At 40.6% G+C, this 27,039-nt stretch overlaps 4 protein-coding genes across 4 annotated transcripts; 1 reads left to right on the forward strand and 3 right to left on the reverse strand.

Annotated features, from left to right (window-relative positions):
• Nucleotides 1–674: 674 nt before the first annotated feature.
• Nucleotides 675–1,792, forward strand: LOC118119592 (sialidase-4-like). Its single transcript, XM_035173667.2, has 2 exons — nucleotides 675–686; nucleotides 806–1,792. The coding sequence occupies exon 2, from the start codon at nucleotides 1,037–1,039 to the stop codon at nucleotides 1,790–1,792; it is 756 nt and encodes a 251-aa protein (XP_035029558.2). The 5' UTR covers nucleotides 675–686; nucleotides 806–1,036.
• Nucleotides 1,793–5,859: 4,067 nt separating this feature from the next.
• On the reverse strand, nucleotides 5,860–7,013 carry LOC118115462 (forkhead box protein D1). Its single transcript, XM_035166622.2, has one exon. It carries the CDS (start codon nucleotides 6,875–6,877, stop codon nucleotides 6,107–6,109), a length of 771 nt encoding a protein of 256 aa, XP_035022513.1. The 5' UTR covers nucleotides 6,878–7,013; the 3' UTR covers nucleotides 5,860–6,106.
• A 1,328-nt stretch (nucleotides 7,014–8,341) lies between these two features.
• zglp1 (zinc finger GATA like protein 1) lies at nucleotides 8,342–13,480 on the reverse strand. The gene is made up of 5 exons (XM_035166593.2): nucleotides 13,264–13,480; nucleotides 10,846–12,150; nucleotides 10,626–10,732; nucleotides 9,737–9,830; nucleotides 8,342–9,440 (listed from the first exon to the last, which is right to left on the reverse strand). Exons 2-5 carry the CDS (start codon nucleotides 12,138–12,140, stop codon nucleotides 9,308–9,310), a joined length of 1,629 nt encoding a protein of 542 aa, XP_035022484.2. The 5' UTR covers nucleotides 12,141–12,150; nucleotides 13,264–13,480; the 3' UTR covers nucleotides 8,342–9,307.
• Nucleotides 13,481–13,607: 127 nt separating this feature from the next.
• On the reverse strand, nucleotides 13,608–17,393 carry fdx2 (ferredoxin 2). Its single transcript, XM_035145296.2, has 5 exons — nucleotides 17,171–17,393; nucleotides 16,796–16,847; nucleotides 15,920–16,026; nucleotides 15,371–15,458; nucleotides 13,608–14,759 (listed from the first exon to the last, which is right to left on the reverse strand). Exons 1-5 carry the CDS (start codon nucleotides 17,355–17,357, stop codon nucleotides 14,603–14,605), a joined length of 591 nt encoding a protein of 196 aa, XP_035001187.1. The 5' UTR covers nucleotides 17,358–17,393; the 3' UTR covers nucleotides 13,608–14,602.
• Nucleotides 17,394–27,039: the final 9,646 nt, after the last annotated feature.

Genomic DNA, 27,039 nt, shown 5'->3' on the forward strand with positions numbered 1-27,039 from the left:
GACTGTACTTTACATATATTACAACTGCAAAATGAGTTGTTGATAGACTGAAGTAAACACTGTGACACCTTCATGTTTCAGAAAGCTGAGATACTTGAAGAGGTCAATTTATTATAACCCTAAAAAATATGTTTCACCACTTGTAAGGGTTGTTAGCATAGATGTGCTTAATAGGTGATCACAGGATCGAACTTAATACTTCTCAGGCATAATTTAGTGACACAGTGTTAGCAAGTAAAGAGTCTTTTTTTTTTAATAGAAAGAAACTTTCAAATAGCTTTGGCTCTGGCCCAGCTGAACTTCCTCTTCATCTTCATTTATCATCAGCCGACAATCTTTATTCAAGACCTCCTCCCTCTATAAATGCAGCAGCAGACTTTGTGATTGTGAGAGACACACATTAAGAGTCTGTTCTTTTCTCTTTAGAGTGACTGTTTTATACGTGTAAACCCACCATGGGAAATAAATTTGGAAAACCATCGGAAAACCAACTTCAGGAGAAGCAGCCTGTCTTTGACTATCAGGATGGATGTGTGTACAGGATTCCTGCTCTTTGCTACAACAGAAAAAACCAAACTCTTCTCGCCTTTGCAGAGAAGCGGAAGACTTTGAGTGATTCCGATGCTGAAAAGCTGGTGATGAAAACAGGAAAGCCAAATGAGTGACGAATTCTAAATGAGATTCAGGTAATTGTCCTACAAGCATTCTGTTTTTCTAATGGCTGAAATACATGTGAATATTCAGAACTAGATTGACTTTTATTTTATTATTTTATTTACACACCTCTGAATTGTGTCTTTTCTAGTGGACGGAGCTAAAAGAAGTGAAAAATGCACTTCTTCCTGGACACCGTACCATGAGCCCCTACCCAGTGTATGATGAGAAGAATAACAAACTGTACCTGTTTTTTATCTGTGTTCAAAATTTGTACTCAGAAAACTGGTAGACAAAATCTGGCTGCAACAAGGCTCGGCTCTGCTACATCACCACCACCGATGATGGTGAAAACTGGAGCGCGCTGACAGATTTGACTTGCATGAAGCAGTGTGAAATCTGTTGCTGGGCCACATTTGCTGTTGGGCCGGTCCATGCTCTTCAAACACAGAGCGGCAGGTTGATTGTTCCTGTCCATGCTTATCGAAATGAGCTAAGCTCCTGTTGCTGTTTGAAAGGTTGGGCCTCTACTTCATATGCACTCGCCCTGTACGCTGATCATCCATACACAAAGTGGCAGTTTGGCAACATGCTTCAAACCGAATCAGGTGAATGTCAAATGGCAGAGCTCTTAGATGACAAAGGCAACTATGTTGTCTACTGCAACGCCCGTAGTAAGAGTGGCCATCGAGTGGAAGCTGTCAGTCAGAACGAGGGTGTCGCTTTTGCCAACCAGACCGGCAGTAAGGGGAGTGAGAAGATTGTTGAAACGGCTTCAGGTTGTCAGGGTAGTGTGGTCTCCTTTCCAGCTCAAAGTGAAGATGCAGATACTAAGGATGAAGACAACAGCAACAACACCTGGCTGCTCTTCACCCACCCAACCCATGTGTGCAAAAGGGTTAATTTAGGAGTGTATCTGAACAAATCCCCACAGGATCCAGACAAATGGAGCAAACCCTGGATCATTAACAGTGGAACCAGTGGTTACTCAGACCTGGCTTATGTTGGTAAGGGTTGGTTTGTGTGTCTTATGGAGCGTGGGGAGGGGGAAAAACTGAACCAGATATCTTCCGTGATGTTTAGCTGCAGCCAGGTCGAGCAAGGCATTGGACAGATAACATCAGTACTGTTGTTGTAGCCTACAAAACATTGAGACTCAAGAGACTCTATGAGCCTCGATAGATATAATGATTATTAAGTGACAGATCATAATCAAAGCTTTTTTTATTAAAATTTATTAAGTGCTACTATATTTTAAAAGAGCTGCTTGCATTTGGATTTGTTTGAAATGATGTGGCATTGACACTCTGTTTATAATGTTCTTCTTAGTGTACCCTTCTTTTTTCCAAATGAAAAGAGAAAAATGTAAGAGCTGTTGTGACTAGTGTTTTTAATAAATGTAGGATTGATCATTTGTTTCTGAAACCTTTTTATTTTTTAAAGTTTTTTCTGTGGCCCTCACAGGACTGTAATAAAAATGACCAATCATTTCATTCAGAAATAGAAAATAAAATGATTGGCTGGTGTTCCTGTCTGTCGCTCACCGACCTGCCTGCTGTTAAGACTAAAATCTATGTTTTTCTTTGAGTATGTGTCTGTGAAGATGGCAATGAAACTGAACTCTAAACAAGTGCAGTATGTTGGACAGGGGGGCAGTTTGGCTAATATGGGAAAATGCGGCCTTCAGATAGTGACTATAGTAGCCGCTGTTGGCTGGTTTTAATCTAGTTGATTGTTTGTTTGTGTTTGTGTGTGTCACATCGCAGTTCAGTCTTGCACCTGTCTGATAATGCCTGTTTGAGAAGACTGTACATCTGTGGCATACAATACACTGTAATTTTTAACCTGTTCTCATACCTAACTTACTATATTACAGCCTAAACTCCATTAGCTTTATTCAAACATCACACATACATGAATGCAGCACTGTTTTCTTAAAAACTGTGACATACCCTTAGAAAGAATTCAAGCAGCTGCCACTAGGGTCTGAAGGACAGATAGGAAAGGCGTTGTTTGTCTAGAAAATGCTGATGCCATACTGAAAACTCACAAGCTGTCAGCCGATTCAAGGCTTGTTTTAAAACACCAAACAAAAACACTGTCAGAATGTGAAGATTTTCCCAGCTACTATCTAAGGAGGGACGAACGGGATCAGCTCTCATCATTGGCTGGATTCCAGTACCTAGAGGCTGGGACCAGCCTGCACTAGCCACGTGACTTCTCATATTGACCAATGTAGTTCTACCTATTATTATAAATATTGCACCTGTCGTCCAGTCAGACTCTTGACTACCCCGTGCTACTAGAAAGCCGAGGCTGTGTATTGAGTGCCCATAGCTATGTGCACATAGCTATGCTGTACCTTTTCATTGCTTCTAAATAAATACTTTTTTGAACCAGACCGACTCTACCCTCACTACCTGAGGAAAAAAGAACACGACACTGCCCATGCTCTCACTCTTCATAACTGCAGTCTTCAGCTGGCGAGACAAACATCACTGAAGTAGAGACGACTGCTGACTAAGACCTAGCTTCGTAAGGGTTTGTTTGCATGTGTAATGGAGTGTGGGGAGAAGAAAGAAATTAAGCAGATAGCCTCGTTGGTTTGTATCTACAACATGTGAAAATCCTCTGTCTTTACAAACCATGACAATTGTGCAAATGTACAAAAATAATGTGATTTCACCAGTATAGAATGCAATGTAAAACCAATTAAAAGTTCCTTTTTCAGAAATGAATGTGCTTGTAAGTGGTTTATAGTAAAATGTTATTCAGCAGGTTTCACCACAGGAAACAGATGATCTGCCAAAACTAAATCAGCAGGAAACTTATTTTTCCTGTTACCAATATCAATACAACACTGGACTCCTGTCAAAATGAAATGAAAGTCCCTCACATCACTCATTTGTTAAAAAAATAACTATAGTCATGTAGAATTTTACCCACCTTTTTTTTTCAGCAGACATTGAGTTTAATCCAGATGGATATTATATTTTTCAAATATTTAAAATATAAATATATTTATATATTGTATGCTGCGTTTTTTCTTTGTGTTGTTCATCTGTCTTTCGTTAGCAGGAATACTTAAAGACAACTTGATGGATTATTTGTTTGATTATTGTAAGCTGGACTTTTTGAAAAATCTCCTGCAAAGAATGATGTGAATGGATCTAAATTAAAAGAATCAGGCATATTTGTTGCAGTCACTGAATTTCAGTTGACTCTAGCCTTACAGAGTGTATGTGCTCTTTGAGCCATCAAGATATAAGCTACTGGCACATGACTAAGAACTTTTAAAATATGTACTAAATGCAATCAGGTGTAGCTGGGCCAACTTTCTGATAAACTCTCTTCCAACGTGTCACTCAGTTAACTCCATTTTTAAAATATTGATATGTTGTTGATGAATGGATTTTAGACTTGGTCTAATAGTGTCTGGGGTCTCATACAGTCACAGTGAGACCTCAGAGAGTCCCTTTGGCTGCTCTGGATACATTATCAGCTCATGGGAGACTCTGCTGTGTCAGTGTCATCTGTCTATTCCTGGTTCTGAGGCCTAACGACTTCCCTTTCTTCTAAATATTTACACTCCACTCCAACCTGCCACTGAGTTCAAGCTCATCTCAGGGCTGTGCTCACTTTTCTCTGTCTGACTTTATTGTTCCACACTAAATGGAGATACAGAGATTTTGGAAACAAGTGTGTAAGTGTGCTATAATTGAATGAAGTCTAAACATGACTGAGCATGAAAGGAAAAAGCCAACAGCTCCCTGGAGTGGTTGTTTGAGGAAGGCAGCTGTTTGCATATGAAAACATCTGATACGACTAACATCATTTTCTCCTCAACACATTTGAGGGATAAATGTATCTAGAGCAAAACAGTCAATATTGTAAACTGACTGTACTTTACATATATTACCAAATGAGTTGTTGATAGACTGAAGTAAACACTGTGACACCTTCATGTTTCAGAAAGTTGAGATACTTGAATAAGAGGTCAATTTATTATAACCCGAAAAATATGTTTCACCACTTGTAAGGGTTGTTAGGCATTGATGTTCTTAACAGGTGATCACAGGAAAGCACATTAAAAATCTTTGAATTTGTCGTTAACTCTGACTAACTCATCATTTAGCTTTTTATGTTTCCATTTTGTTCTTGTAAGGACATTGCCGTGACTTCCCTTCATTGAGGACAGTGACAGGCTGATATCACCTGGCGACCAGATGACCAGATGTATTTCATGTGCACTACATGCTGACGGAGCAAACACTGCACGTGTTACTTATTTGAGCTTCAGAGACTTTTACAAGAGCCGCGTGTGTTGCTACAGGCCTGTGTTGACTGAAGTGGACCCACCTTCTAACATGATGTGCTACACGTCTCTCTCTTTCTCTCTCTCACAGACACACACAGTTGTGTCTCCATTCAGAGTACATTACATTGATTTACAATGATTTCCTGGAGACCTACTCTATGCTTATCCATAGTTACTATACTTGCCTAACCCTAACCTGAACCTTAACCTGAACCTAACCTTAAATGTAACCATGACCTAAACTTAAACTTAACCCAACCTTAAAACATGTCTTCACCTTAAAATGTAATGATTTAAATTATGAGGGCTTGCTTTTTGTCCCCATGAGAAAGTCAAGTCCCTATAATGAGATTTAGGTCCCCACAACATAATACATGGAACACATGCACACACACACACACACACACACACACACACTCGAACCCTAACCCCTTACCTAAATCTAATTCTAACCCTAATACTAAAACCAAGACTCACCCTCAAACAACCCTTCGAATTTTGTGAGGACCTCACATTGACGGTATTGAAGCTAAATTGGCCATCAAAGAAAAGCAAACACACACACACACACATTCTTTTAACATTTTTAGGAAAGAAGACCAATCATCCACTGTCACATCGGAACACTTTAAATCTCCTGAGTACTATTACTACTACTATTATTATTATTATTATTATTATTATTATTTTGGGGAATCAGTCAGTTATACTGTGAAGTTTTAGTTGCTCACTTCGCTCAGATCTTTCAATTCAGTAAATACATGTATTATTTGATAACTAAGAAAAACTCTCTACAAATGGTAACGTGAAAACGAAGACAGCCTAATGACCTTCATTATTCAATTGTGTTTATGAATAATGATAAACCCGTCAAACTGCACAGAAGGTGTAAATACCATGGCATTTTTATTCCAAACCTTATAAGAGCCGTAAAATATAATTTATTCAACATCATTTGCGTCAAGCAAACACACAAATACATTGGCCTAGTTGTAAGTTTAGGCCATAGCCAGAGTTATATTTATATAAAGTACCAAGAGTTTATCTAGCGGGGAAGGAGATTCTGTTAATTTCTCTGTGAGTTCAGACATTCAAACTCCTATCCTCATCATTAGATCATCAAATCAAATTAAGTTAGAGGAAATGTTTAAAGATGCCAACAGGAACAGTGGATAACTGAGTAACAGGGTAGTTGGGTACAGGAGGCATGAAGTTTGGAGGCAGAGGTGCGACGAGGGCGCAGCGTCCCGGGTGGAGATGTTCAAAGGTTAAAGACGAGGGGAAAGTCTTGGAGAGAAGCGAGGAGAGCTCAGGTATAATCCGGCTCACAGGTGGGAGGCTGGGACTAGTGGGGGGTCTTAAACCCCCTCCTGTGTCCAGGTCAAGACCCTGGAGACAAGAAACCATCCTGCGCGCTCCGAGCAGAGGAAACACGGACATGCGGCTGATGCGCTCTTGCGCCTCGGACTCCTTCACCGTTCCCAAAAGGAAGTGTCTCCTCTTGAAGCGTTTCCTCCGCCGAAGAAAACTCCCATTCTCAAACATATCTGCGGACATGGGATCCAGGGTCCAGTAGTTTCCCTTCCCGGGATTCCCAGGCTCCCGGGGCATCTTCACGAAGCAGTCGTTCAGAGACAAGTTGTGCCGTATGGAGTTCTGCCACGCGGGGAACTTCTCCCGATAATACGCGAAGCGCTGGCTGATAAAATCACATATGTCACTGAGGGTCAGCCTCTTCTCTGGGCTCTGCAGGATGGCCATGGTGATGAGAGCGATGTACGAGTAGGGGGGCTTCGCCGAGGACCCTCCCCAGCCGGCACCTCGCTGCACACGCACAGAGAAGCCTCCATCCTCCCGCAGCCGAGGAGTGGAGTCCGTCTCCAGCTCCATACAGTCCAAGGTCATGGTCCCCAGAGTGTCCGGTGGCTGAGCGCCTGTCTTGGACGAAGCAGGCGCAAACCCCCTTCTCCCCTTTCATTCACTAAAAGTTACGCATCAGACTGTATCCTCCACTTTTCAGCCCCCACTGCAAACTTCCTCCTCCTCCTGAACACAACAATGAGCTGAGACATGAAGCTTCAGATTATTAATGGTCCTGTAGCAATAACTGATGATTGGTAATCCACTCAGTTCTATGATCAAATTAATGGTTTGTACAATATTTTGTTTATTTAGATTTATAGGCCTATTATAGCCTGTACCTTCATGGACTTCATAGTCCCTATGTGTATTGATTAGCAGCGGTGGGAGTTAAAAATTTAAACTCCATTTTTAATCAGAGGACGATCAATGGAGATTGGCTCTAATAATAAATTATATTGTTGACTTTTATCATTGACTTAATTTGTGATGAGCTTCGTAATTGATCAATGTGGAGCCAACTTTAACTTAAGCTACATATATGAGCAATTAGTTGTAGAAGCTCAACATCCTTTTACATAAAAAAATAACTTAATCCACAAAGTAATGATTGTCGAGCTGTAAATGTCCTTTTGCACGTTATCTGTATAACGTATACCAATTATATCATATTATAGTATTCCACATGCCTCTTAGTGTGAAAATCATTAATTCTATACTTGCATATACATGTAAATGGATATGTCTATTTCAATATCCATTTCAATGTCATTATACTAATTCACATCTGAACTCAAAGGTGTATATAATGTACATATTCTTTGCATTTTTATAAAAAAAAATCATTTATATTTTATTGCCTTTTATAGTCTCGTCTACTTGATTCTATCTGCTGCTTTAACAAATTAATATCCCCAGTGTGGGATCAGTAAAGTTTGATCTTATCTTAGTTAAATATTAGCCTCTGGAGTGATCTACTAAACTGAAGGTAAATGTTCTCAGTTACTTCCCATCACATGTTTATTATTGTTTGAAATTGCAATGTTAACATGTCAACAGCAGGTGAACCTGGTTTGGGCTGAAGTATGTATACATTTTATAGAGCTTAGTCTTTTCATGTTGTTGGCCAACACAATGCTCATTTCCCTCAGTTCCTCTTCACTTGACATTTTGGCTCATGGTGAGAGAGACAACTCTCTCTCTCTGGCTGTTTCAAATCAGAAGACGTAATCCATTTTGAAATAATAGCTGCACTGTATCAATCTGTGTGAGGCCACCCACTTGGTACACAGGTCACTACTGCAGGGTGGGCTAAGGAAACTGTGGGAAGCCTCATTAATGAACAATTCTTCCCCCTCACATACAGTTTAATGTGATAGGTTATGTGTAGGGCACCCCTCTAAAACTATTATACTATTTTCTAATTGCATTTTCGTGTGGGTATAATATTTAGATCAAGACCGGGCAGTGCTCATGCAGCTACACACATGAAAGAGCTGGGAAACAGAGTGTTATATACAGACTTTAATACAAACCCAAACCCATGCAAGTTCACACAAAGAGGGTTTCTTTCCTCACAGGAAAAAAATGCACCAACGTTAGCAGCAACAACCCAAATGAACACCAAGATAAACAAACATCCAAAAAAGAAGTTAGAAATTATGACGAACAAAATAAATAATTTAACTTGTGTAACTAAGTATGTGGCAGACAGACTTGCTGTCAAGGCCACGATGAAGTTAATTATTTTGCAGTTAATAACAGTGAGCACAACACTGAGCTCAGGTTGCAGTTTTTTGGTCCTGCACAGAGATAACTTTGTATTGCAGCTGTTGTTGGAGACCAACGACCATTATACACGAGCAACACTGAAGCTATTTAGATGAAAACTCACAACAATTATGAATAAACTTTCCACAGAATGTGTGTAGTTCTTAGAGTAGCCCTACAGAGTCCTGTTTATTTGTGCTAAATGACTCCGAGCTCTGCTACAAACTGTCTGTGCTCTGTGCTCAGCAGACAGAGGGAAGACAAAAACAATCAACTGAATAAACTTTGTCACACATGCTACAATACAAGGACCAGTGCAGGAAAGATAGAGGTGCAGACCACTCTCTTACAGTGTCCATTTTTAAGTTTTGGAAGGTTCTAGTTTTAAAGGATTTTTGCCAGTTTATTGATTTAGTTAATTTTTTTTATGTTTTCTTGTGATGTATACAGCACTTTAATGGCAACCATGGAGCTGAAGTGAATGAATTCTGTTAGGAATTCACTGAGGCAGTGAAACTAATTTAAATACCCTGAGTCAAGTAAAATACAAGAGGCTGGTGTTGGTTCTTTCTTTTTTGCCTTAACATCTGTACTGAATTGTCGAGGACAAAGAACAACAGCAACAGAGAGGGTACAGTCTTGTGCTGGTGTGTGCACAGCTCCGTCACATGTGGACATAAAAAGCCTTTTCTCTGTGTAGGTTCCCTAGGTTGTGTGTTTCCGTTGAGCTGAGGTCAGCCTCACCAAGTTTCCACACCTGAGGCAGCATGAGTTGGAGTTGCCCTCTTTCCTGGGGATATGCCAGCAGTTGACACAGCGCACTCTGTACTTCTTATACCTTGTAAAGAGATACACGAGTGATTAGATGAATGTTCTTTGATGAAACACACTCTGGTTTGACATCACATTATTAATAATGCCACCCAGTGTTTCAAATCATCTTGGGCCTTGCAGGGCTAATATTCACACACGTCCATACGCATCACGCACACACACACACACACACACACACACACACCTAGCAACTCATGTAAACATCATAAACTAAATCATGCCACTGTGGAAGAAACTTATGTGACATAGTTGTTTGCATTTTACAAATATTTAACAGCCAGTGGTATTAATATGAGCTACCTTATCCCACAGGCATTACAGAGCGGGGTCCCATCCTCTGCATCTCTCCACATGGGCGTCTTCCTGGTGCCGCACGATGCACAGACTTTATCCTCTGATGCGGCAGAGAGAAACAATCATATTGCAACAAGTTTATTTGTAAATATAAAGAAAAAGAAAAAGTGTGTGTAAGGCAACCACAAATTCAAGACAATCCATTAGATTATTAATCTGCATTATTTGACGTCATTCTGTGGCTCAAACATATTTGTTAATGTTGAACATTGACTGAAAACAATAGCTTCAATCGGATGCAAATGTTCTCATCCGTAAACGATCAGTAAAACATATGTAACATCTATGTCACTGTGATAAACTTCAAGTAAATCCTCCTCTTAGAAATCCAACGATGTAAAAATAATAATGGTCGTATAGCTGACACTAAAAATGACATGTTTGAACATATAGTCCACTTTGACTCACTTTTCTGTGTTTGCTACTTGGCATGAAGGGCACTTGTCATGATAAACATTATGGTGTTAGAATGTTTACACAGCAGTTTCACTTAAGATTTATAAATGTTTAGACCCTGTCCTAAGCAAATGATGCTGTTGCCTTACACCTTGTAATAAAGTGGCACCCCCTAGTGGAGAAAATTGGCATTTCTGCAGCGATACATAATCTACATGATACACATTTACATTTGAATATGTTTCCCTTTTCTCCCTGTAGGTTATAGAAACTGTATTTAGAGACAACCCTGTGATTTTCAGTTCATACAAATAGAGATAAAGATTCATGAATATTTCATTAATGAGATACTTGTAGGACTCAACATTACTCTTTGGAGCAGGTGTAGTAAGGTATGCAAAGCTTCACCGAAGAGTGCAGGTACTCAGGTGTTACTCACTGGAAACCGTCAGGTCACTCTCCTCATCTGAGCTGCAAGTTTTGAGGGTTTTCTGGGATGTCCGTGTCCTCAGCCTCGGCTTTCTCACACACTTGAAGAGCTCCTTGCTGTGAAGGGTACGCGTGCAGCAGACACCAGCAATGTGTGCAAATTCTATACATTTAAATCACCATCTTCTAAACTCACACACACCCAAAAAATGCAGTAAATCTGTCAGTACCTGTACTTTGAAGTTATGAGGAGCCGACACTGCTCCCTGCTGTCGTCCAGCTCCGAGCCCATCCTGAACGTCACTCCCTGGATGTCTGTGTCTTGGATGTCAACACTCCGGCTGGGATGAGGTTGTTTTCTTGGAGTCTTGGTTCTCCACTGCCAGGAAGACGGAGGAGCAATTTCCTCGTTTTGCACAGGCCTGAGTTCTGGTTGTGAGTTTGCAGAAGGCACATTGTAGCTTGAGGATTTTAGTTGTTCAACTGTGGGTGATGCCTCCTTTGATGGATTAGGTCCTGTGGTTCTGATATCAGTTTTTAGGAATGAAAGACACCTCTCAGCGCTCGGGGGCGACAGCTGGGTGTCACATGGGGTCAACACAATGTTTGCGTTGCAGTCTACTGTCAGTGCTGGCTTCGGTAGATATACACTTGTCTCTTCATTTGAATTTACAATCAGCTGGGTATTAATGGGTGCACTGTGCCTGTGTGCTTGTGACAAAGCATTTTCAGAGAAGGGTACATTGAAAAAGTCCGTCTTACACTCCTGGCTCAACTCGAATTCTCTGTTAACATTAAACATGGCCTCCCTTTTGTCCCAATGTTGTGGTTGAGAGGAGGCAGTTGCATTATCCTTCATCAGCTCTGGTAAAACAGTGTCTGTTATTTCAGCAGGCTGAGGTTGAAGACTACAACCCACCTGGGAGTCTTTATAAATACTGAGCCCTCTCACATCTTCCACATCACGGACAGAGGCTGTGATTTCTTGTCTCTTGATATGAGAAGTGTCACTTCCAACCCCGTGTCCTGTAACATCGGCTGCAGCAGTTGACGACCTGGCTGTTGAACGGCCTAATTTTGCCTTGGATGATACTGAACTTGGGTGCGGCTCCTCTACATCTCCCTGATGCAGGATCCTGTCACACTGCAGGTTGATCAGACTCAGCACTTTCAAGGGGCTGGAACCTTTGCGACGCGGCTCGTTCAAACTCATTACCTTGCTGCTGTGACTTTCCTCCTCCACTTTGTTCAACAGATTTAAAGGCGAGAAACTGTGCTGGCAGAAACTATCATATCCTAAATGCTCATCCTCTACCTCCGTTTCAACGATGAACCCCCCCGGTGTGGACGCCTCATCGAGCCTTTCGGAGGGCGAGTTTGTACCCAGGACACTGCTGTGGCCAGGAGACGCCAGCCTGGAAACTTCTTGGAGGAGGTAGAAGAGTGCAGAGTGAGACGCATCCTGCTCCGCCGTCTTCTGGTTTCCTTGAATAAAAGTGGCTTGTGTCGTCGGTCCTGTGCTCATGTTGAGGTGTCTGCATCAGAAAGGAACACACACACACAAAAACACTGCCCTCAGACATAGTTTCTAAGACAATAATAAAACATTTTTTAAGACTTTTATCTAATAATTCATATTCCTTGTGTAACCCCTAATGTTTTTACCTCTTAAGGCTGTTGAATATGTGTCACATGACCTTATATTCTACAAAACACAGTGATGGTGGTTGGAGAAGATTCTAGGGAGTAAATAAGAGGTCTTGGATTTAGAAAATAGCTACTTTACCATTTAAACAGCTGCTGTAACTGAGCTCCTGTGTAAGCTAGTGCTACAACACTTTTGCAGTTGACAACATAAATCGACAGTTTAAAAAAAAAAAAAATACATTCTATCTTTGTGGCCCAAGAAAATCCGGGTTATTGTTGTTAGGGTTGTCACTGCTGTTCCAAAGTTAAATACAGTAAAGCTGCACATTCTCCGTGTGGACACCGTGTGTTGTTGTTGTTTTTAAATAGAGACGTTTCTTTTATTAAATCGAACTTTTTTAAACTCACCGGTAACAATGAAACAAAGCTGCGGTTGAATTTCTCCTCGGACTCTGATGCAGCAGCTGAAGTTTGACGATTGTCGCAGATTTTCGCGGGGGTCAACTTTTTAAACTGTCGCGAGCGCACGAGCTGATCGCAGTGATTGATCCACTGGTTTTTATACATGAATATAGAAACGTGTATAAAAGCGACTTGAATGTTAAAATCGGTTTCCCACAATCACAGATCGTGACCTTACAATGTCTGTAACCACCGAGTATATCTCCTCATGTCCGCATCAATTCACCATGGCTTCATTTAAGCTTTAGATCGGTGTCTGTTTTAGTATCCGATTTCATGGATGGACATTATACATCTAATGATCGCAAACTTTGATCCATAACCTGTGATCGTACATCACTTGGGCCCTGCGATCACATTCTCACATCAACCTCACCGATCCTTCTTCTTCTTCTCATCATCAGTCCTCCTTTCTGACCTGTCATGGCCTCTTTAGCTAACCCCTTCTCTGCCATCAAGGCCTGAGGATCAACGGTACAAGAACTTGTTCTCAAAATCAAACCCAACATCCACCGATCGCTGCATGTGTCGATTCTCACCATTAACCACCAGGATCGATCATCAGCTGATACAGACGAGCCGGGGCCACACCGGTGGAGCTGGTGGCCATGACCGGCTCCTGTCGTGTTGAGCTGCATGCACGGGTGTTCCTGGTTTACACAGATTACACCTGCAGGGGGATAAAAGTGTGGCCCCTCAGCGAACTCCAGTGTCACCTGGAAGCTGCTGCAGCAAACAGCTCTCTGCAACAACACGTGAGGCCTTTCTAGGTATTTGGTATTTGTATATGCAACCAACTAGTATTGAATAGTCTGGATATATCAATGTTGGCTTCACTTTTGCCATTTTTCTCTAAGTGGTAATGGAGGAAGTGTACAAAACATACTTTTGAAAACAATTTTTATTGCACAACTTTAAATGTTTTCTAATACATAATACACACAATTCACTGACATTTGTGTGTAAGCTGGATTAAGTAGAGTAGAGCTAACAAGTAAAGGGGAGATGAGGTAAACTGATTTCGTGTGTCGACCAGCTTCAAGCCAGGATCACAGCAAACCTGAACCACTTCAACTCATCGAGCCACAATCACTGTCACCTGACAGGAAGTGCTTCAACACGCATCTTTCCTCTGACCTTCAGAAACACAACTCACAAAGAATGATTATTTAGTTTATAGTGAATACAATTAGTTTCAACAGTCTGGTTTGTGTATTTAAGAGTCCACCCTGCCACCAACCTTAGGTTTCCAGATACACTTAATTATAATATACAGCTGCTTCCTCTGTATCTGGCTTTAGTCCTTGCAGGAGAAAAACAAAAACACCCACAAAAGAACCAGACTCATAAAAATGAGAATAAATGCCATGTATACAATATCTGAAAAATCAAAAAGTGTGAAAATGATGAACAGAGAACATCATGTGATACTTGTGCGTATATGAGCTGTAACAAGGAATGTTCCATTTGACGGCACAAAGATAGACTTTGTTAAAAAATGGCTCAACAATGACAACCATAAAATGTCAAAGTCCTCTCAAAAAACAGTTTAGATTGAATTGTGTCTAGTTTGGGCCTGAGAATGCTCCACATAAATAAATACATTATCAGTCAAACCATCAGTTGTTTTTGGAACAAACCATTAGTTTGACCCTCAGTGAGACTCAGTATCTGACTATGTGTGATCTCATCTGCAGGCCTGTCATGTCAATGGTCAACTGTTGAATTTGTCAGTCGGCAAGACGTCTTGGGAGTTGCTACGGACGTTACTATCTTAGCCGTGCGTCGCCCTCTCTCAACCAGCACACGAGGTGTCTAGCTCACAGAGACGCTCTCATTTCTTTCCCAGTCCCCCTTCTTCATCTTTTGTGCCTCTTCTCAGTGAGGTTTGGGAACATGGCCGTCCACATAGAAGTTCCTGGTGACTTTGGGCAAGGTCAACTCGATGCCGTCCATCTCTGGAGTGAGAATTATCTGGCACCCCAGCCGGGAGTTCTCCTGGAGCATGGGCGCCATGTCCAGCATGTCATCCTCCCTGACAACCAACATTAATCAAATCAGTAAATATAACAGTGATTGTACTTTCACCCTATCACACATTAGTTGAAATGTAAATGTCATGGTTTAAGAGGAAGATTAGTATTAGGCCTTGTCTACACTAAGGCGGATATTTTCCCACTCTGTTTTACAAAATATCTTCGTCCACAAAAAAACAACCAAACCAGGCCAGTAGGTTCCGAGAAAGTCAACGATCCTTCAAATACCAGAGAACATTGTGAGCTTCTTTCCCTCTGGCGGTAGTAACTTCAAATCAAAACAGTAGAAGCTCAGTTTTTTGCTTATATCTTTGCTTATAGTTATTTGACAACTGTTTCGCCATCTTATCCAGGATGTTTCTGGCACAAGGTCTAAAGTTTAATATGATATATACAAGGCAATAGTGGGAATGAGCAAAGTAACCTGTGACATCATTTCCATAAGCTCAGTTTTACATGTTCACACATGTACACAGAAACCAGAGATTTAGAAAATCTGGCATTTGTAAAAATCTGCATTGTAATGTCTTAAAACTTAGTTTGTGTGTGGACAAGAGACAGAGGGGAAAGTTTTGAAAAATAGCTGCATTAGTTTGGACACAAGACTTACCGCTCATCAGGCTCTGGCAGTTTGTCAAAATGGTCAGCGTTCACATAGACATGACATGTTGAGCAGGCTAACGATGCCTCGCAGGCTCCTGAATAAAACAGAAACACAAATAATTAAAACGGCCCTCAGTAAAGAGCAAAACCCTGCACATGATTGACTAATTCTGTTAGTAGAAAATAGACAAGAAAAAAGGAGGTGGTCTGATGACCTTAATTCATTTATCAGGAATCATAGTCCTAAACATTGGAAAAATCAAGATCTAAGCATTCCATGAAAAATTTAAGAAAAATGCCAGATGTTGCAATTTAAAAAAAAAATACAAAAAACTGAAATAATTCTGGACCCCCACCCCCTTAATCCACATCTACACAAAAATGTCAGACCCCATCCCCCAAGTTTGGTAGAAATAAGTTTAGTAGTTTTCCCATAGTCCTGGTAACAAATAAACAGACAGACATGGGTAAAATAAATTACCTCCTTGCCGGAGTTAATAAGCAGCAGTTGTCTTAAAACTTTGATTAAATATTTAAGAGAGATTTAATCACTCACCTTCCAGCTCGATTCCATGCTTGTGAGCCAAATACATAACATTATCTCCCACTTTGGCTCTAACTGGGATCCTCTGTCCAGATCGATTTATATACACCACATTCACCCTAAACAACAAAGATGAGAGCAGGAGTAAAATATCTAACCCAATTAAATCAAGATCAACGATGAGGTTTCAAAATAATTACACATTTTTTAAGCCAATCAGACATTTGAGTCAGATGAAAAGTTTTGAAAAAGTTTAAATTCACCACCCTGTCCTACAAGCACTACACTTACCAGATAACAAGATATTAAATATTGTTTATCCCCTGAAAAATTCCTGAAAATGTTCACACAGTGAAAAGAATGTGGCCCAGACCACCCTGAATGTGTGATTGGATTTCAGGACACATTTTGTTGTGTTCAGACATGAATTTAGCGCTGACCAGGGTCTGTATGTTGGACTTGCAATACACCAGTTCAGCCGGAGTCTTTCTGTGTAGAGTTTGCATGTTCTCCCTATGTCTGAGTGGGTTTTCTCCCACAGTCCAAACACATGCAGATTGGGGTTAGGTTCATTGTAGGTGTGGATGTGAGTGTGAATGGTTGTTTGTCTCTACGTGTTGTTCCTGCCATGGACTGGTGACCTGTCCAGGGTGCACCCCCCCCCCCCTACCAGCTGGGATCGCCCTCACCTTGACCCTCAAAGTATCAGCGATACAGATATATGGTCAGGGCGAAGTTAGGATGGAAAGAAATGCGAATATTTAACTGACCTTGAATGCAAACCACATGTAGCCTTCACTAAGTTGAACTTTACAGCTGGAGAGTAGCAGAGAAGTTGTTCTAGTGCTACAGATGCAGGATGTGTGCTTTGATTTACAACAAACTTACACGTCCTCTGGGTCCTCAGCATTGGAGACCCCCTCCTCACTGTGGTGGAGACCTTTTGGAAAGACGGACACGGGGACAGAGAGGGTGAGATCAGCTGCTCCTGGTTGTTGAATGGAGGGATGAGGGGGGTGTTGGACTTGTTGCACAAAGTTTCACTGCCAGAGTGAATGCTGGGAGTGTTATTGAGAGGACATATTTAAATAACTGCTCTTCTCCATCCACCACATGAAAAACAAACATTACTGGCACTAGTCACTGGTAAACAAATACACTACTAGTCCCCGCTCATTAAAACTCATGGTAATCACTTCACTTCTGAGGACATCGGCACTGTCTTGTTTGAGGCTAAAGCTGTTAGCAAACACCAGCTCTCACCCATGCTCGTCTGTAAATGTCGGTTTATCGTCCTGCAGCTGTGGAAGGAGCCGCTCCTCTGCCGGTCCGCCCCGCCGGTCACACCGCTCCTCAGCCGGTACAGCGGACATGTGCTACAGTCCGGTTTGACTCGAGAAAGTCTCAAAGTCAGACCCACGCTCGACCGGACTGCAGCTGCGGCAGCCATGTTTCTGTTGTGGTCACGAGACCCACAGCGGCCAATGAGAAAACGGCGCAGGCGGTGCGAGGTCTCCGGGCGTTTGCGCAGCGCCGACAACAGAGGGCGCTGTCGGTCTCTATATATACACACACACACACACACACACACACACACACACACACACACACACACACACACACACACACACACACACACACACACACACTACACTGTAAACAAACGAGCAAGATGTTTATCACTGTTACCACAAAAATAATAAGTGAAAAACCTTTGGAGAGAAGCTCCAATAAAACAAAAGAGTGAGTTCAAAAAGTGATAGATAAGAAAAATCAATAAAAAAGATTAAACGCATTAATAATACAATCAACGAATTGTAAGCACAAAATAAAATGCAAAAATGTCATTGACCAAAACAATCTATATGGACTGCATTCATATGCTGGTCAATAAAAAACAGTAAATACAGACAGTAGTAATACTACAACTTTATACAGTAATAATAATATACAAATAATTTGTTTTTACAAAATTATATACAATCATATTATTGACTAATACTTAATTCTTTGTTTGGTTTATTGGTAAATGGCAACCAACGTCAAAGTGCATTACCGCCATCTCTGCATATTCTATCTTCCAGTCTACTATTCTCCCACCGATATTTTCCATATGGACAGCCTATATAGGGAGTCTCCTGTCAATATTGACTTTTGTCATATAAGTATCATGGCCTTTCATATAGTATTTATTGTGTATAGAGTTTTTATATAGTTCTATTGTGTTTCCAATTGTTTGCCTTAAATTTTTCATTTTAAATTGTAAAGCACCTTGTAATTGTGTTTGAAAGGTTCTGTATAAGTAAAGGTAATATTATATTCATACTATAGTGTGATGTGTTTTCTCTTTTTATCTTATGTGTCTCTTTTATCTGTGTTGTCTTATGAAAACTTTTAACCAAAGAGTTTTCCTAGTCTGCTGTTTTTAATGTGTGAACAAATGAGTGTCAGACTGTCTAATTCAGTGTTTATTCAGAAGTAAATGTATTTTGTTACATCCCACCACTCCCTGTTTAGTTGTATATTTCTCACCTCAACTTGTCTCACGAGCTATAATAAAATATTGTATTATATAATAAAGTACCTAACTATGCAAAAGTAATTTAATCTGAACTTTCTCACTTTACATAAACATGACATTGGGAGTCACTGTGTTTTGTTCCTGTTGCAGTTCTCACAAGTCTAAACCTGTTAAACTCATGTTCCAGGTAAAGGAGTGCATCTTCCCGTCCTTCTGAAGAATCAACTTAAAATATAAAAAATTTCCACAAAGTCCCATTCATTCCTCACAGCATCACACAACAGTAAATACATGTTCTGCCCTGTTTTTGTGCTGCAGAGGAAAACAAACCTAGATAAGAAATCTGATGCAGGCTGGCAGTGCATGGACAACTGTTTTCATGACAGCAGCTACTGATGTGTGAAGTCAGAGAAGTGCTGTTATGACTACAGCCTGGTCTCAATCTTACCTCTCAAAGGAAGAGAGAGATCTTTCTTAGAGAAGAGGAAATATATATCACTGTCTTTGGCATCCGCTTGGAGGAAGTTATCCTAAACCGAACTAACCTATTAAATATGTAATCCCTTTACAGACTTGTAAAGATCCCACAGAGGAGCTCTGAGATGTGATTTATGGGCCTGAGTGACTCTATAATGACTTCATCCGCTATAATTTCTCTGTTTTTTCTTATCTTTCCCTCGGTGTTTCATGCTGATCTGTCCTTCAAGGGAGAATCACACTCTGAGAGTCGCTCTTAAAATGTACACTAACCCCCCATCTGGACCCATAACTGCAGAGGTTCCTCCCATGTGGATGGCCATAAAACTTAAATGGGGCGCTCTCGTGTCTGCGTTTTTTTCTACAGTGAGTGCTGGGAGTAAATTCACTGCCATATAGATTATTGCACTTTATATATACTCTGAATTCACATAATGAAACACTATCACACTTTCATGGGTGTGCTCTCTCGGACACACACCTGCGCCGGAGTTGAGTCTAGGGGCCGTCTACCTGTGTCTGGGAAGTATGGGAAGTTAGTATATCACTGGGCCCTCTACACGCACATGAAACACACTCCCACACAAATCACAAACACTCTTCGAATGCATGTGCCTCATCCGGGGCCCAGCCGCAACAACATGTGTGGACATTTTTGCAGCGATCTGATGAGTCTCCCCAGAGTCTGATTTGTGGAGATCTTATATTTCCAAGAACAGATAAAACATGGAAAGAGACAACATTTAACAGCCGTCCATAGGGTGCAGTTCAGTTCCTCCCATCGGAACTCCCATTATAGTTTATTATGCTGTAGTCTTTTCTCCACTGGTATGTCTTGCAAAGTGAAGATGGAATTTTTTGAGTTTCCATTTGGAACTTGCCGATGACTTCAGTTGGAACCAGAGTCTGCGCAGACCAATCACGAGTCAGAGTCAGCAGTCAACCATGAAATTTCACCGCGTTATATAGCATCAAATAATTAATCAAAACCAAAGTTACAAGAAAAATAAATACTTGGTCATACATCGATGTGATACAAACAACCCAAAATGAGAGATATCATCTTCAACAAATTTGTATATGACGTTTACTTTGATTTGGAGGGGGCGGGGTTTATGTGCTATACTGCAGCCAGCCACCAAGGGGCGATTGAGATGTGTTGGCTTCACTTTTGAGGAGCAGTCAGATCATCCATCTTTATAAACGGTCGTGTCAGCAAATCCAAACTAGATCATATTGTCTGTGTAGCCAAAGCCTGACTTGACAAATTCCTCTATGAACCTCCAAAACTGTCCAAAAACCAATAAAACCACATCACTATTAACATGACTGAAAAAACTATATTTTTAATCAATTCCACGTACACATCCTGCTGCTATAAATACTCACTCTAGTAAACTAAGAAATTATATAAGAATGAAGAATATAGTGGGACTTGTCTTTAAAGTTTTGAGACAGACCAAGAATGGAAGTCAGACAGACAGAGGGATGAACTAGGAAATGGTCTTTTCAGTTGACAGTAAATAAAGTACAGAATAATCCCTTTCTCTAATTTAATGGTGTTCAAAGGACGAAAGGTTTGTAAAAATGTAGAAAATTATTAAGACAAATAAAGTGAAAACAGGAAAATATCCAAAGTTGGAACTTAAGGTTTTCTCAAGCGTGACAGAGTGTGTGAAAGTGACTGCACAAAACTGTCTCCCATGCTTACTCTGTATGCACATGTGACCTTCCACACCTCATGCTGGTCCAGACTTTACTGTAAGAAATCATCAGTAACGATGATCGATATCGGGTCACCAGGTTGAATGACAGCAGCTGTTTCCCTCAGCTTCACTTGTTTTACTTCCCTCCTTCAGGAACAGTCTGCTCAGAGTTAGATGGATGTCAGGTGGGTGCAGTAAGGAAAGTGCAGTTTGGATGTTTCCTGGATCAACGTTTCCCTTAAAGTCACTTGGAATGACACAGCCATGTGCAAGCAAACATTTACAGCTAAAAAACAAATGTAGTGGGTCATTTTTGCCCTATTTCCCGGCAGAGGAAACAAAAGTCTTTCTTAAAATGTTAAAGATGCATTTTAAATACATTTTGTAATGCAACTTCACAACTGACGTCCTACTGAGACTGTTAGAGGAGAATCTATGGACAGCAGGATGTGTGTGTGTGTGTGTGTGTGTGTGTGTGTACTCATTTTTGTACATGGCCTCCTCTAATCTAGTAGACCTATGTGGGACCAAAGCCCAGTCCGAATGTGACTAAACATTTCTGGGGTCCTGGTTAATGCTAGAGATAAGGTTTGGGTTTGGCTGTCCACAATTAAATGGAAGTCAATACAAGATCCTAATAAGGGCAGCAGCACAAACCACACATTTTAAGGTGAAGACATGTTTTAAGGTTAGGTTAAGATTAAGGTTGAGGTTTGGCAAGTAGTAACTGGTTAGGATTAGATGAAGTCTGCAGGAAATCAATGTAAGTCAATGTAATGTGCCGTGAAATCATGGTGACACAACTGTGTGTGTGTGTGTGTGTGTGTGTGTGTGTGTGCATGCGTTCGTGCATGAAGCTATGTACATGAGCATTGTTTTGCAAGCCGTGTTGTGACTCCCTTCTCTCCGATGACTCACAGAAATGTCTGAGTAACTAATTTAAAAAAGGTAAAAGAAGAAAAAAAATGCCCCTAGTCTCTTTTATGCCTCATCAGCGTGGGAACGCTTGAGTCTCCGCCAGACAAAAGGAGAACTTAACTTCAATGTGAGTAAACACAGCAAAAGCCTTGGATCTAGCATTATCAGGGAAAACAAGCTGTTACTCATACTCTTGTGATGTTTATACGTCTGGGACACTTTCTCTATTATGTGTCATACATAAAGGTAGGAGTATTTTTGGGAGCCTCCCCACGGCTCCCGGTTGTGTTTGTGATTAATGACCTTTTTCACACACAGCTCTAAAAACTGCACAGCGGCCAGCAGCGAACTGTTTGCTTTAGTCCGAGGTCTTGATGTGGTTTAGTGGTTTCAGTTTGTGTTCTCAGTGGCTGCCGTCTGGAGTGTGATAGACAGCACTGACCACCGACTGTTGACCTTTGACACCAGATCACAAAAAGGCAGCAGAAAGAGGTCAAAGACTGGGGAGGTCACGGAGGTGCAACGAATCATGTCAACCAATCTAAACACACCATGGAAGCTACGGGTCCACTCCAATTATGCCTTTTTGTTTCTTACTTTTGTGGGAAAAAATCTGGAACGTTAATAAACTTCAACATAACAGGCCCATTAATGCTGATGAGATTTCCTAATAATAAATGAATAGGGTTAGATATATTCTGTTTTATTGCTGCTTTAATTAGTTTTTCCAATTTCCCCAGTTAGTCTGTGGCTTAGGTGGCTTTAAGCATCAGGCCTTGTTGTTCCCCCCAGATGTGCATTTTAAAAATAGGTCACCAATGAACGAGTATTTAAAAAATGGTTAAATAATTTCCTATTTCTGTTGGAACCTGCAGTTTTCAGCAAACACTACAAAAAGAAACCATGCATTTGTTTAGGGATTATGTGGCAGATTAATAGATATTGCTCAAGAGCAGCTACTAAGCTAAACAGACCTTGAAGCGAGAATGCCAGTTTAAGTTCAATCTAAATAAAAAGCTTGTGTAATTTTATTCTTCTCTTTTCGACAATTAATTCCATCAACCATTGATGTATTTGTCATCAATCAAAACTCTCCTGCACCATCTGTGGCACTTTTATTATAGACTTGAAGATGTAAGTCGCTACAAGTAAAGTTCTATGGTTAAGAGATACTTATACATCTTTTACTCCAAAATTAGTGGTTATACGCAGGTTTTTTAAGCTCTTTCTTAAGTTGCAGTATAAGACTGCAACAATTATAAAGTCTACTGCAGAGTTATTTGACCCAGGAGTGAAAGGGGATTGTATTGTGTATGAAACAAATCAGGCATGTGTATAGGGAACTGATATCTAATATGGTGCAGCTTGATTGAATTTTAGAGGACTATTGAGCCTTGGCAGAGGTATGGACCCACTCTGGTTTTTATTTATGAATTTACTTTTTACAAAGTGCAGTTGACTGGAAAAAAATAGAAACAAATCAATATTTAGTGTGATCCCCCTTTAAACAGCAGCAGTTCTACATTTGCAGTTTTTGAAGGTATTTGGCAGACAGGTTGTTTTCCAGCATCAACACACCACAGTTCCTCTGTGGATTCCATCTGTCTCCAGGTCTTCTGTCTCTGTCTGACTCCATGATGTTGAGATCCATGTTCTGTGGAGGCCAGACCATCTGTTACAGGACTCCATGTTTGTCTTGTCTCTGAGGACAGTGCTTTATGACTCTGGCTGTATGTTTGAGGTCGTTGTCCTATAAGAATCTAGACGTCTAAAACTTTTTCACAACAATGTATTTGTGTCTACAAGCCCTTCTCGTCTACATTAAAATTGTTGGCTACCTGCCTGAATGTGTGCGTATGTGTGTGTGTCTGTGTTGTTGAATTATGGCTGTAACCGTGACTGTAATTGACCCTGCGTGGTGCAGACGCAGTTTGTGTGAAACATTCAGTCCAAACCGGAGCACAATGTTCCTCTGGGGACGCAGAGGTGTTAACTCTGTGACTAACCGGACTGTTTCACTCCACATGATCCAAGTACAACTTTTCACTGCCGCAGTAAATTTTCTTCATTTGGACAATATATTTCAAAATGACTGAATGGCCTTTAGAAAACACCGTGTCTGTGGTCACAGTTGTTTGCTTTTACTTTTGCCGGTAATTTTCATTTAATTGAAAACTATGCATGCCAGTGTGTATGAGCACACCAGTCCTCTCTGTCTCACCTATTACTGTGTCTAGCTGAGCGTTACAATTCCCAAATGGTCAGGTCGCACTGTATGAAGTAATCCCGACTCACAACCAAACCAACATGAACAGAATCTGGTTCTTGTTTGCCCACATGGCTAAAGCGAACATCAGCACCATACATAGTCTTGTGTTTGTCTGGTTTTGTGCGTCAAGTTATTTTTTTTTCTGCTTTGTGTCTTTTCTGCTTTGTGCCTTTTCTTTAACATTGTGTTAAAGGGTGTTTTTTGACATTTACCACAGAGAAAATGTGCAGTATGAGCTCTAGTAAAGCTAGAATGGCTGCATACCTCGACAGTCCCCTTAAATTTAATCAAGCTGCACCCAATTGCACACACTCGTAGATATCGGTTTCCTAAATGTGTCTGATTTTCTTCATCAAGATCCATAAATTATTTTCTAAAAAATCAACAAAAATGTCACAAGATAGCTAATCTAAAGAGATAAAAAAATTCCTGGATCTGCCCACTCATCTGAATTTAGACTGTTGGGCTCTAATAAGTGCCATTCTAGTTTTGTTACAGTCCCATTTTGGGGCCGGATTAGACTTTGAATCAGATATTTGTGGACTACATGTGTATGTGCCAGTATGTACAGTCATTGTGTTTAATATGGACAAAAACATATCCCAGACGCCTGCGTCACATCCTGAGCTGTCTCTTATCGTCTCTGCTGGGCAGCGATAAAGCCTCGAGCTCCAGATAATAACAGTACTCAGGCCTGCAGGAGACGACAACCCCAACATGTGCAATACACACACAAGAAAAACATACACACAGAAGAAAAACATACCACAAAAATGGGACAACATTTTTCCCATATACCACACCAACCACTTTATTAACAAAATAAACTATATACGATAAACCACAATAATGAATATGAAACAAATGCTACACTTGGCGCTTTCAAAGTCTTACTGTTCAGATATGACTAGACGCACTAATACATGGCTATTTTCTCTCATTACAAATTGCCAGTAGATTATAACTGTGTTTCTTATTTTATGTTTCCGGTCATGGAAAAATAAACGTTTGGAAATCTGAGTACATGCAGTTTTTATGTGGATATTCTCTGATACCTGGCATCAAGTTATGCAACAATAAAACAATATTTGCGCCACACACAGAATGCTGCTTTGGTTGGTTTCATCTGCGAGCAGCTACTGATAACATTGTTTAGACTGGCTATTCTGCAGACACGTCTGTCTGATTCATTAAAAAAAACTATTTGAGCTTGTGTTTTGTTTTGGTCACGGATTGGAGGATGAGGGATGGGGTTTCAGGAATAGAAGCAGAGGACGTGCAGAATGAAGAGAAGTGAAGTACGCAAGGACAAGCAGAAACTTTGAATCTTGATGAGTTTAGATGTGTCTGATACCAGAATGACGTATTTCGAGGAAAAAAAAGGTTTGTAGAGGCATATAAGGAAGATAAGAAGCGAAGAAATTAAAAGAATCACCTGAAAGTGAGGAGCAGCCTGATGATGCCATACATGGAGAGGACTTGATTTTCATTGAGGTTTTATTGTTGTTTTGATGCGGAGTAGGACGTGCTTGAAAAAAAGGGAGTTTGCATCATTTGTTCCACTGAATGTTTTTTTTTCTGTCTGCCCTTTTGGAGTCTACGGTGGAAAAATAGAGCTGCGCCATGACGTGGAAGACATTATTACCATCTGTTTGTTTGTTGGTTGGTAAGTAGCAAGTTTATATTGGTGACCACAAAACTTGTTGGAACGCTGCAGTATGAATCCTTTGAATAATGGTGAAGATACAGATCCGGGGTCGGATCCGGGATTTTCTGTAGCATTGCGCGATTTTTTTAAGATTGTCATGGATTTGTTGGAGAATACTTGATGGATTTTGATGAAAGAAATCAGGCAGGTTTTCCGGACTGTTATGAGTGTGAGCAATTTGGTACAGATCCAAATAACAATACGGATCTATTGAATTTAAATGTGGTTTCATAAGGGGACTGTTGGACTTGGCAGAGGTATGAACTCTTAGTTCCAGTGCCGTTCCTGTTCTTTCTGTATTTTGATTATCTAAAAGTGATTTTAAATGAGACAATAAACGACCCTCCAGTGTTTTGAGGTCCCCAACATGTGTGAAATCACATGAAAATCTCTATATAAACAACTCTCCTCAGGTTTAACCCAGTCTCTCTCTGATGTTGGTGTTTGCACTAAAAGCTCCGCTGTGGTTGAAGACTTTCGAGAAGATTAGTCTCTCCAGAGCTGTGAAGATTTAAGATTTAAGCGACGACTAAGAACCTAAACAAAGCCTTCATTCTTTCTACATCTCCAGAGTTTGTGGAGCAGGCTAACGGAGGATTATAACAGGGCAGATTTATAGAGAGATGGATCGAGGCGCGTGTGAGAGAAGAATATAAAAGGCCCAACTGGGTCAAACCAAACTCAGGAAAAGTAATTTACTTCGAACTGGCCCCTGTCTCTCATCGCAATGTGTTTTTTCAGACCAGTGATGTTACTTAGAACGTATTAGTAAGAATGTGCTTATTGTGTAGATGGTCTGTATGATTTTGGATTTTAGAAATATGGAAATAAAGGCACGCACACACACACTTGCACTTCTATCCTTGTGAGGACACTCATTTACACAATTTACACCTTAACCTTGTCCTAATTCTTATCTTAACCTTTTACACTTTACACTGGTTTCTTCACACACACACACACACACACACACACACACACACACACACACACACACACACACACACACACACACACACACACACACACACACACACACACACACACACAAAGGTTTGGGCAGCTATCCATATCAGTTCTCATTAGTCCTTATTGTGGACAACCAAGCCAAGACATCATTCCCAACTTTAACCAAGACCAATTCATGCCTAACCACAAGCACAATTCACATCTTACCACAAACTTTAACCAGGATTTAGAAATTAAATCTTGCCTCATTTGGACAGATCTAGTGGTCCTGACAAGGTCAGTGGTTATACCGGAAAATGTCCCAAGGGGAACAAAACACACACACACACACACACACACACACACACACAAACACACACACACTAAAGGTCTTAAACCTTAAACAGGCTTTGAAAAAGTAAGGAGCTGCTAAAATGTCCTTACTTTCCCAAAATGTCCTAATTTGTCAGGTCTTAACTCAAAAAGTTATCTACAAAGATATAAGTACCAGTACACACACACACACACACACACACAACACCATGTATGTGATGATAAAGGCTTGGCAGGTGGCAGTTGAACGGT

Source organism: Hippoglossus stenolepis, chromosome 2 (genome assembly GCF_022539355.2).
Source record: "Hippoglossus stenolepis isolate QCI-W04-F060 chromosome 2, HSTE1.2, whole genome shotgun sequence".
In the NCBI taxonomy this organism is placed as follows: domain Eukaryota; kingdom Metazoa; phylum Chordata; class Actinopteri; order Pleuronectiformes; family Pleuronectidae; genus Hippoglossus; species Hippoglossus stenolepis.

Bases quoted from the DNA above. Each gene is read 5' to 3' on its own strand.
- LOC118119592 (XM_035173667.2), top strand. From the start codon at position 1,037: ATGAAGCAGTGTGAAATCTGTTGCTGGGCCACATTTGCTGTTGGGCCG.
- zglp1 (XM_035166593.2), bottom strand. From the start codon at position 12,140: ATGAGCACAGGACCGACGACACAAGCCACTTTTATTCAAGGAAACCAG. The intron at 10,733-10,845 runs GTACTGACAGAT...TACCCTTCACAG, and splicing joins CTCATAACTTCAAAGTACAG to CAAGGAGCTCTTCAAGTGTG. The intron at 9,831-10,625 runs GTGAGTAACACC...CTGCCGCATCAG, and splicing joins GAGTGACCTGACGGTTTCCA to AGGATAAAGTCTGTGCATCG.
- fdx2 (XM_035145296.2), bottom strand. From the start codon at position 17,357: ATGGCTGCCGCAGCTGCAGTCCGGTCGAGCGTGGGTCTGACTTTGAGA. The intron at 16,027-16,795 runs GTAAGTTTGTTG...TTTGTTGTTTAG, and splicing joins GCTGAGGACCCAGAGGACGT to GGTGAATGTGGTGTATATAA. The intron at 15,459-15,919 runs GTGAGTGATTAA...TGTTTTATTCAG, and splicing joins GCATGGAATCGAGCTGGAAG to GAGCCTGCGAGGCATCGTTA.
- LOC118115462 (XM_035166622.2), bottom strand. From the start codon at position 6,877: ATGACCTTGGACTGTATGGAGCTGGAGACGGACTCCACTCCTCGGCTG.